This window comes from Hemitrygon akajei, chromosome 7, assembly GCF_048418815.1.
Source record: "Hemitrygon akajei chromosome 7, sHemAka1.3, whole genome shotgun sequence".
Taxonomy (NCBI): domain Eukaryota; kingdom Metazoa; phylum Chordata; class Chondrichthyes; order Myliobatiformes; family Dasyatidae; genus Hemitrygon; species Hemitrygon akajei.
Genome location: NC_133130.1, coordinates 119,778,070 through 119,788,784, shown reverse-complemented (window position 1 = coordinate 119,788,784; position 10,715 = coordinate 119,778,070). Strand labels below are relative to the sequence as shown.

The 10,715-nt window shown below is 47.7% G+C and overlaps 1 protein-coding gene across 1 annotated transcript; it reads left to right on the top strand.

Annotated features, from left to right (window-relative positions):
- Positions 1–801: 801 nt before the first annotated feature.
- LOC140730050 (leukocyte cysteine proteinase inhibitor 1-like) lies at positions 802–2,974 on the top strand. Its single transcript, XM_073050196.1, has 3 exons — positions 802–940; positions 1,747–1,857; positions 2,504–2,974. Exons 1-3 carry the CDS (start codon positions 866–868, stop codon positions 2,636–2,638), a joined length of 321 nt encoding a protein of 106 aa, XP_072906297.1. The 5' UTR covers positions 802–865; the 3' UTR covers positions 2,639–2,974.
- The last annotated feature ends 7,741 nt before the right edge of the window (positions 2,975–10,715 follow it).

Below are 10,715 nucleotides of genomic sequence, written 5' to 3'. Positions count from 1 at the left end.
CTGACCTATGAGGAGTGTTTCGTGGCACTACTCACTGCAGTTCACTATAATGTGTGAGTGGTGGGTGGAGGTGAATCGTATAGAAGCATATTAAAATTGAAATGTCTAGTTATAATGGAGTAAAGGGGAATGGATAAGGGTGTGGTAAAGATTAGAGGAAGTAGTACTGTCAGGAAAAGTGAGGAAAGGGATTGCGTAGTGTAGCCGGCAGAAGAAGATGGTGCACAGAGTGATGTGGAACTTGGAAAGAGGGGCAGAAAGGGAGTGAGTGAAAATGGGGGAGATAAAAGGCAGAGTAATGGGGAAGATGTAGAGAGTAGTGAGGGGGAAGAGGCGAGAGAGAGTGTGGAGAATGAGGGACAAGAGAATGAGAAAGAACGGGGAGACAGAGGGGGAGAGAATGATTGCAGAAAAGGGTAGAAAGGGGTGAGGTTGTAAAATGAGAGAAATGGCGACAGCGAAAGGAGAGACTGAAGGGTTAGTGGAGAAGTAAACGGGAAGACGGAGAGAGAATGGAGAGAGTGTGAATGAAGAGCTACAGTGGAAGAGAGGAAGAAAAGGGCCAGATCCGGGCAGAAGGTGTGTGGAGAGGGAAAGCGACAGGGGAGCGGAGACGGCGTAGTTGTAGGTATAAAAAATGGCCTAAGAGAGAGATAGAGTAATCCATAAGGTGCAACGGGAGGAACAGAATCGCTGAGTAGTAAAGGGAGGGAGGAAGTGAGAGAAGGAGTGGCATGGAGAGGAGGGGTCAGGGGTATAAAAGCAAGATCTGACTTGTGGACAGATATTGTAAAAGAGAGCGACTCAGAGACGTAGGAGAGTGAGGGAGAGAGTTTCAACAAAGCAGCGAGTGATAGAGAGAGACATGGAGGCAAACAGAACACCAATATGGTCAGACCCCAAGGAAGCCGATGCATCTGTCCAGATGATCGCAGATAAGGTGAGTTATCCACATTTCCAGAAAAAAAATCTCACTACTCGCGACCCCCCGCTCTCCTAATTTACTTGTTTTGAAGGGCAGAGAGAGAGAGGAAGTTTCAGGGAGCTGGTGAGAAAAAAAAACAGAGGGAGAAAATTGAATGGACTTAGAGATGCGTTAAATGGTAAGAGAGTTAGAGGAGGGACGATATAGGAGAGGAGACAGAGACGGGAGATACGAGAATCGGGTAGGACTGCGCGTGGGGAAAGGAGGAGAATGGTTAATACAGTGTGAGGAAAATAGAGGAGTCTCGTTGATGAAGAAGAGTATGGCTGGAGAGCGGGAAGGATGTGGAATTTAATCGGAGGGTTAAGAAGATAGAGAGATGGGATGGGAGAACGGATAAAGGAAGAGTTGGACAGAGGGAAAAAGAGGACTGATTGAAAGGGAGAAAGAGAAGAGGTGAACGGTATAGGAAGGTGAGAAGGAGGTGGAGAGAATTTGGCAGTGAGTGGAGGGAGACGGAAGAGGAGAGATAGGGAGCAGGAGGTGGAAGAGAAACAAGCGAAGGAAGAAAGACGAGTGTAGGATCAGCAGGGGAAGTCGAGAGAGGAGAGGGACGGAGAGAGGGGAGAGGAGGAATTAAGAGTAGGGGAAATATAGAGAAGTGGGTGGGAGCAGGGAGGATGGGAGTTAATAAAAACCGAGGAAGTGGAAGTAGGGCGAGAAAGAACATGGGGAGAGGAAAGGAAGAGCAGTGGACATCGAATCACTTCTCGCGGTCGCTTCATGGAGCTTCAGATAATTATGCTCCTCGTCCTGACCAGGTTAGAGATGTTGTGGAGAAGATGATCCGCGCCACGGTGGCTATATACAGGGCGAATATCTACCGTAAGCAGGACCACCCTGACATGACGGGGACGATGTATCTGATCAAGGTAACCTTCCACACTGGGGAATCACCGAGATGAGGATTGGTGCAGCGGAGAAAAGGGTCAAGGCGAGGGGGAATGGTGTAGACATTAAGGGTGTAATGCAGACGTTAAGGGATTTCGGGGGAGGAAAGGGCTGATGGAGGTGGGATGCGGCTTATGTGAAGGATGGTTTGAAGTAGACAGAGAGTGCCTCGATGACTAAGAGAGGTGTAAGGGAGGGAGCATGTGATGGAGATGGGAAGGGATATAGGGAAGGAAATCGGCAATGGACTCATGGAATCGTACAGGGAAGCGACTGGATCTTCAGGGAGATCATGAGTGCAGTTGGGAAAGAAGGGATAATGGAGACGGGATGGGGTCAATATATATGGAGGGATTTGACGGAGATGGGACGGGCGTGGTGGAGAAAGTTTGTGGTGTAGACGGGGAAACATTTAGGGGAGGTAGATGGTGATAGAGACAGGCAGAATTGCAAAGGATAGAGTGGATCGTTATGGAGATTGGGAGTGATGTAGAGAACAGAGGGCTGACAGAGAAGTGTGAGGGTGAATGCATGGGAGAGAAGAGGATGACAGAGATCAGAAGGGTCGGGAAGGGTTCATGGTGAAAGTTGGAGCATGTCCTTCTCTGACCAAGTGCCTTCCTGCAGGTGGACATTGGAGTTCCAACCAACTACCTCCACATGGAAGTGTACGTTCCTCATGACAGTGAGTCCTCTGAGTCTATTCTGCTGAGCGTCGTGGAAAACTACAAGAGTAAAGATACACTGGACTCTTTGGTCTGAGAGACGTGAGCACGCTGCCTGAGCCCTTCTCCTTGCTCTGTTTACGCCTCACCTCCTCAGAACCTACCCTGCCCAGTCACACGGGGGAGAGCAGTTACCGAACAGCTCAGTCACTGATTGGTAATAGCAATTCACAGGAGCTTCCTGTACACAGGTTTGCCCAATCACACCAGACCCCTTCCCCAGGCACCGGCATACCAGCGCTCTTGCATCTCATCGAAAAGTTACGGGTTTGCGGTTTTCAACCACCAGCAACGTTCCACCTGGCTGAGGCCATCGACAGCCACGCCCACTGAACGTCACAAGTCGCTTGCCAATAAAGCTGCATTGATATGATTGACTGTTTGTTTACTGATTTTCTACAATTTCCCCTCACTCAGTGGCTGGAAACAGAGCCACTGGGCAGGGTTCAAGAGGGCGTGTGAAAACAGACAGACAGACATACTTTATTGATCTCGAGGGAAACTGGGTTTCATTACAGCCGCACCAAGAATAGTGAAGAAATATAGCAATATAAAACCATAAGTAATTAAATCATAATAAGTTAATCATGCCAAGTAGAAATAAGTCCAGGACCAGCCTATTGGCTCAGGGTGTCTGACACTCCGAGGGAGGAGTTGTAAAGTTTGATGGCCACAGGTAGGAATGACTTCCTATGCTGTTCAGTGTTACATCTCGGTGGAATGAGTCTCTGGCTGAATGCACTCCCGTACCTAACCAGTACATTATGGAGTGGATAGGAGTCATTATCCAAGATGGCATGCAACTTGGACAGCATCCTCTTTTCAGACACCACCGCCAGAGTCCAGTTCCATCCCCACAACATCACTGGCCTTACGAATGAATTTGTTGATTCTGTTGGTGTCTGCTACATGTCAGCTTGCTGCCCAAGCACACACCAGCAAACATGATAGCACTGGCCACCACAGACTCATAGACTGGTAGAACTAAAGGGGATTAATCAAAGATTTTTTTTTTAATTTTGAAGGGTTTGGGAACATTGAAGTGAGTGTCAAAGAGATATATTGCGAGATATTCATGGAGACAGCGAGGGGTGCAGCAGAAAGAAGATATCTAGAATGTAGGGAGAAGTGGAGTTTGGGAGGAGGAGAGAGCAGTGGGAGAAAGTCCGTGGACAATGTGAGGGGCGGAATTCTAGCGAGGATGGGATCAGTCAGTGGGAAAGGCCAAAGTCATTTGTGAAGTGTCAGTGGGGGAAGAGTGTACGGGTCAAGATGTGTTCACTTGGTAGGTCTAGAATCATTGTAAGGAAGGAGAGCGTTCAAGGTAAGGGTGATTCGGATGAGGGAGCGGGGCTCTTGAGAGGATGAGGCACACTCAATAGCATGAGTTGGCTGCGTCACGCTGCAAACAGGAACCCTTGTCGAAAGTGCAGTCTTGCGTGAGCGAGAGACGGAAAGTTCGGCGCGATACGCCTACTGTACATTTCGGTACAGATGTTGCCTGGCCTGCTGAGATTCTCCAGCATTCCATGTATATTGCTGGGATTTTCAGAATCTGTGGATTTTCTCTCGCCCCAGAAATGTTATCCACGTGTGGCGTCGGCACAAGACCGGTGGGTGAGCACAGTCTTCTTCACGTGGGAAATTGATGACGGGGGAAAGAGTGGGCGTGGTCGGTGCAATGAGGGATGGAGGGCGCTTGTATGCCACTTCGTACTTTCCTCTTTCACTCCAGTCTCCTGATGAAGGCTTTCGGCCCCATATTTCGATTGTTTATTTTTCGTGCGCTACTCTCCTTCACTGACAATATCCTCTAAGGTTATGTCTATTGCTGGATCTTCCCATCTCCCAACCCTCAACCCCGCCCGGTCCCCTTTCTCGACGATCGTCTACGCGGTGCTGTCAGGGTAAAGGGGACGGGTGGCCCTTACCTTAGGTAAAAGCCGACCGATTGTCACAGTTCGTTGCGTTGTATGTGCAGATCCAACCGCTGTATCACGCTGGCTGGGCGTTGCACATCACGACTGTATTATGTGATTCTGAAAGTGCGGTAGGAGTGCGTGTAAGTGTGCGCACGCGGGCGCTACGTGCTCTATATATGTCACGGCCGGATGGAAGTGCATGACGCAGGTGGGGTGCGTTCCACGTGACTGGCTGTCAGAGGGTTGCAGCTGTTCACCATTGCCCGGCCCCTCACAAAGATGACTGTCATAACGATACAGATATCCACCCTGCCAACCATCTACTGAAAGATCATAGATAAGGCGTTTGCTACCAAATCCTCACTAACATGACTTTTGAATCATTGCTGACGTCCACACACCCATTTCCCCTTCTATCAGTCGATATTCTCAACCAGGTACGGGCTGTGTCCTACCCTCATACACTCACGTCCTCTCTGCAAGGATATTCCCCACAATTCACGGTGTCTCCTACACTACGCAGAGGATATCCTGCCCCCGATACTCTTTACTATTCTGCAACAATGCCGTTACAGAGACGAGAATGTGTGCAAATAATAGGCGGAATCACGAGGATGGGAGCGATATAGGAGGGTGAAGTTGGGAGATTGTGCGTCAAAGAAAAAAACGAGCATTTACCATCGGATTTCATCAACTTTTGTTTTGCCAGAATCCTTCCGCCCTTCCCCACCGACCTCACGCGCCTACCGTAGGCTACGGCTGTGGGACTGTGTGTAGGACGGGGGGGGGAGGCGGTGGGTAGAGGAAGAGCAATGTTATAGGTGCTCACCCCTCCCTCTTGTTTCAGTGCACTCCTTCGCAACCACTCCGCATCAGGCTGCAGTTTCCTTCGCTCTGGAGGTTCGAGCTGGTTTAGAGGGCACCTTGATAATTCATACTTTAAGCTGTAGATTTGGTATAGAAGGAGTAAATGGCTGCAGTACCCGTGTCTTCAGATAGTAAAACGCCAAGCTGTGATGTGTAGTGTTGGGAAGGTAGAAGGACCGGGTGTATTTGGAAAGAAGATGTGGAAGGCGGCGAAAGATGCAGGGACTGTCAGAATGAGACAGAAAATTTTCCTGTTGTGGTCTGCGCGTGGTGCTCATTTCGAACCACTGGTATTGTTTGCTCAGAAAAGGAGAAAAGCCCTTCGGCACAACAAATGCATGCTGACGATTTCCATTCGAGGCAATCTAAGTACCCGCATTTGATCTATATCCATCTGTCGAAGTGCCGTTTAATAGTCCTTAACATGACTGCCCCCATCACTTCCTCTGGCAGCACGTGCCATAGGCAGTCGAAGTTCTAGGCGGAAAAGATGACCCTCGGGTACCCTGTTGTATGTCTTTCCCCTTCTATGCATATGCCTGAACATTCTAGAGCTTGATTATTTAACCCAGGGGAAAGCGACTGTGCGTGTCTATGCCAGTCTTAACCTTCAAAAGCTATTAAGGTCACCCCGACTCTCCAAGGAATAAACTGCCATCCAGATCAACGTCAGTCAGTAACGCCGTCCACTGATACACAGCAACAACCTCGTAAAGCTCCATTCTTCCCTGATCGATGACAGCTTTCTTACAGCAGGGCCATTGAAATCGAACACCGCACTCCGTGCAGTCTCTCCGACGTCTATAAAACTTCTAAGATTTTTGGGTGGTACATGCTGGAGCAGGGTGTATGTGTTAGTGTGCATAGACAGAGAGAGAGAGAGAGAGAGAGAGAGAGAGAGAGAGAGAGAGAGAGAGAGAGAGAGAGAGAGAGAGAGAGAGAGAGAGAGAGAGAGAGAGAGAGAGAGAGAGAGAGAGAGAGAGAGAGAGAGAGAGAGAGAGAGAGGGAGGGAGAGAGAGAGAGCGCTGAGGGAGGAGAGGTGGAGAGAGGGACTGGGCGAGAGAAGGTGGAGTGAGAGGGAATGAAACGGGAGACAGGGTGAGTGAGAGGGCAGAGAGTAAATGGTGGGACAGAGAGGGGGAGAGACAGGTAGGAGGGACAGCTGATTTTTTGGAAGGCATCGTGAGAGGTGTGGGTAGGAGGGTTGATGTTTAAAGGAGAGTTGTTGTGGAAAAGGAAGTGGAGGAGAGAGGGAAGGAAGGCGGTAGCGGGGGTGAAATGGTGAGTGACAGATGGTGTGAGAGGGAGCACGAATAATAGGGGAGAGGAAGGAGATGAGATGGTGTGAGGCTTGATGCAGAGGAAATGTGGCAGAGAAATTGATACATAGGCGGGAGAGAGTTAGAGAGAGAACGGGAATGAATTAGAGAGTGTGGGTCGATAGAAGATGCAAGGGAAAGGGTAAATAGGGGAACAGAGAGAGAGGCTGACATAGATAAGTGGAGTGATAGATGGTGAGGCAAGAGGGGAGAGAGCGGGGAAGTATGGGAGGGGAAGCTGAAGAAACGAAGGGGAGGAGGAAAGACAGAAAGGAAGGGGGAGATATAAAGATAAAAGGAGAGGGTGAGGGAATGAAAAGTGTGAGAGAAGGTGGGCAGAGGAGGCGGAAGGGAGTGCGGAAAGAGCAGACGGGACGCGGGATGAAGTGTGAAGGTGGTTAGGGAAAGGCAGAGGGAAAGTAACAAACAGAGCGAGAAATAGGAGGAGGAAAAATGAAGTGAGTGAGCACCCTCACCCAGACTCACCGGAAAAGGCACTGGGACAGGGATGGCGGCCAGGCCGACTTTCTAGAGGCTAGACCGAAAGGTGGAGCACTAAAACGGCGTCATCATGTTGGTTTTCAGCATTGTCCCCAGATGGTGGTCACACAAAGCCTTGCAGACCGTGCTCAACACATGGGGGTGGGAGGTGGAAGGAGAAGAAGAAGGGAGAGAGCGTATGATCAAGAGGAAGGTAGATAGGGGGAGAAACAGATGGGGACAGAAAAGGGTTGGAATGAGTGCTGGAAAGAGGATGGGAGTGGGAGTGTAGGAAGGAGAAAGGTAGGGATGTAGGAGAAGTTCCTCACTCCATCGCGACTCTCCAGGACTCTCGGGAGAATCTCCGCTACCTGCAGTTCACCATATCCTTCGCATAGCTGCTGTCTCCTCCACCCTCTCCGTTCACTCCTCCCTCCTCCTTTCTCTCACATTCGTCCTCCTCCCTCCATCCGTTATCCTCTCTCTTCCCTGCTTCGCTCTCGTGCTACACAAACAGGCAATGCTGGAGGCCGTGGCTCCCATGAGTCAGGAACTCCGCTACCACGATCTGGACCATTCCGTTCAGACGAAAGACAGGGATTGAAGGGATAGTGCTTCACTCCTGCCGAAGGGTCTCAGCCTGAAACGTCGACTGTACTTGTTTGCATAGATGCAGTCTGGCCTGCTGAGTTCCTCCAGCATGTTCTGTATGTTGCTTGGGTTTCCAGCATTTGCAGATTATCTCTTGATGGGATACTATGCAGTGTGGGCACGACAGAGACTGGAGTACAGAGTATAATGTTGACAGTGACAGGGACTGGTAAATATACACTATAGAGCTGACAGAGACTGAAGACTCTTCAGTAAAGGTGTGACGGAGACGGGAGACTATAGAGAATAAGAGTGACAGACGACTGTACACTTGACAGTACGGTGGAGACAGAGACTGGAGACTATTCAGTATAGCAGTGAGAGAGACTGGAGACAGTATAGGAAGAAAACAGACGTGGAATATTCAGCATAGATGTGACAGCGACTGAGGACTATACAGTATAGGGGTGTCAGACGTTGTGACTATTGAACATGCGTGACAGAAACAGAAGACAATACACCATAGGGTGACATAGACTAGAGACCATATACAATACATAGAAGTCTATACACAATAGTGTTGACAGAGACTGGAGTCTATACACAATAGGGTGACTTAGACTGGAGTCTATAGATTATTAGCTGGCTTAGACTGGGGTATATATACAATAAGGCTGACAGACTCTGGAAACTGTACGGTATTGGAGTGAGAGAAACTGGGGAATATACAGAATCGAGATGATAGCGACTGGAGACCATACAGTACAGGGGTGACTGATTGGGGATTATACAGGATAGGTGTGACAGAGATTGGAGACTGTACAGAATAGGGAAATCAGATACTACAGTACAGTCGTGACAATGACCAGAGACTATACGGTACATAGGTGATAGAGACTGGAGATTATAGAGTAAATGTGTGACAGAGGCTCGGGATTATACAGTATAGGAGTGAGTGCCTCTGGAGACTATACTGAAGTGGGGTGACAGACTGGAGGCTAAACAAGATAAGAGTGTCAGAGACTGAGGTATATACGCTATAGGTGTGACAGAGATAGGAGGCTAAACAAACTAGTGGTATCAAAAAATAGAGATTGTACACTATAGTGGTGACAGAGACTGATGATGATACATTATAGCAGTGACAGAGAAAGGAGATTATGCAGTATAGTGATGACAGAGATTTGAAACTATAGACTATATGAGTGACCGAGACTTGGGGCTATAGAGTATTGGAATGACAGAGACTTTGGACTATCCATTATAGGGTGGCAGAGCTGAGGAATCCTGGAGCAAAGATGTAACAGAGGCAGGAGACTACACAGTAAAGGTGTGAAAAATACTGGAGACTATACAGAATAGGGATGTCAGAGACTGGGGATTATACAATATAAGGGTGTCAGTGATTTCGGACTATACTTTAAAGGAGTGATACAGCTTGGAAAGTATACAGCATAGCTGTGATTGAACACTATAGATTATAGGGATGACAGTGACTGGATAATAAACTATATTGTGATGAATGTAGCTGGGGAAATATACAGTGTAGGGTGACAGAGACTAGACAATAGGCTCTAAGTGTTGCAGAGAGCATTGACTATAGAGTATAGAGGACACAGAGACGGTGGACTTTACAGAATAGGGTTAACAGAATGGAGACTTAACACTACAGGAGTGGCAGTGTCTGTGGACTATACACTGTAGAGGTGAAATAGACTGTGCAATACATGTATGTAGGGTGTGGGGTGTGTGGGAACTGCGTTGGTAGTGGTGACCATGAACCTTGTCACTTTCTTTTGCTGTTTGGGATGTTTATTTTATATTAATTGCTTATTGCAAACATTCTGTCTGTTTTTTTTAGCAAAGCTTCAGAATGAAGAAAAGTTCAAGCACGGATTTTTTTTTTTTTTTTGAATCGTCTTATCTGTGTTTTAAGCTTGTGGCCTTTTTTTTTTGCATTGGAATGGGTATCAGAGAAAGTTCAAATTAAATATTGGCCAGACTGAAAGAGCGGTTAAGCATTAATTCATTCTCCATATGTCAAAGCACACAAATATCTGGCTGCTACTGGGTGTTCGAATTAAAATAACTTGGTGAGTCAACATTGATATCACAGGGCTGAAACGCTGTTGTAAAGGGCATTGGGATTTCGACCTTCCCTGGAGATAATCTTCATTGAATTGGAGAACAGCACCTCTGTCAGGATATGATTACAAATGATCTCAAGGGGACATTTGTAACAGAACCACAAGGAGATGAAGGTTGCAGAAGATGGAATAAGATCAGATAAAGTAACGTCCGAGACCAAATACAGAAACAAATTGTGTTGGGTTGTCGGGTTTTACTGCTTTGTGTGTTGATCCTCTCCTCTACAGGACGGTGACAGTAGAACCCCATCTCCATCGTCCCAAGCGAAATTATAATTGGAGAGTTTTTAAGTTCAAACACTGAACGGTCTGTATCTGGTGATGGCCATGGTAAAGTGAAGATTTGCAGGATCACACTCCTGTAAGTATTGAGTGGATGACTGATTCAGACAAGTGATATACCACATGGGAATTTTGCAACCATTTCCCAAAGGCTGCTGTGGTCATGATTAACTGTGCACAGGACGTCATCGGACCGGATCGTAGCGGGGGCAGTTGGTCGAAGCAGAGTTAAACTGTTCACAACATGGAAAAAGTATCATGAAAATACTTCTGTTTTCAATGCGTGAATAATCAATATTTCCTGTAAAATGTACTGTTGGGATGGACACCAAGGGATGGGAAATGTGCCCTGCGGGAAATCACAATTTTCTATTGACATCGTAACGTTAGATCTGGCTATTGTAGGGTGAATTTTGTCTCAGCCAGCCGTAGACGTGGTAATGAAGGAGAAGCTGGAGATTCAACGCACATGTATAGTTATAGTTCTGTAAAACCATGTCGGTATC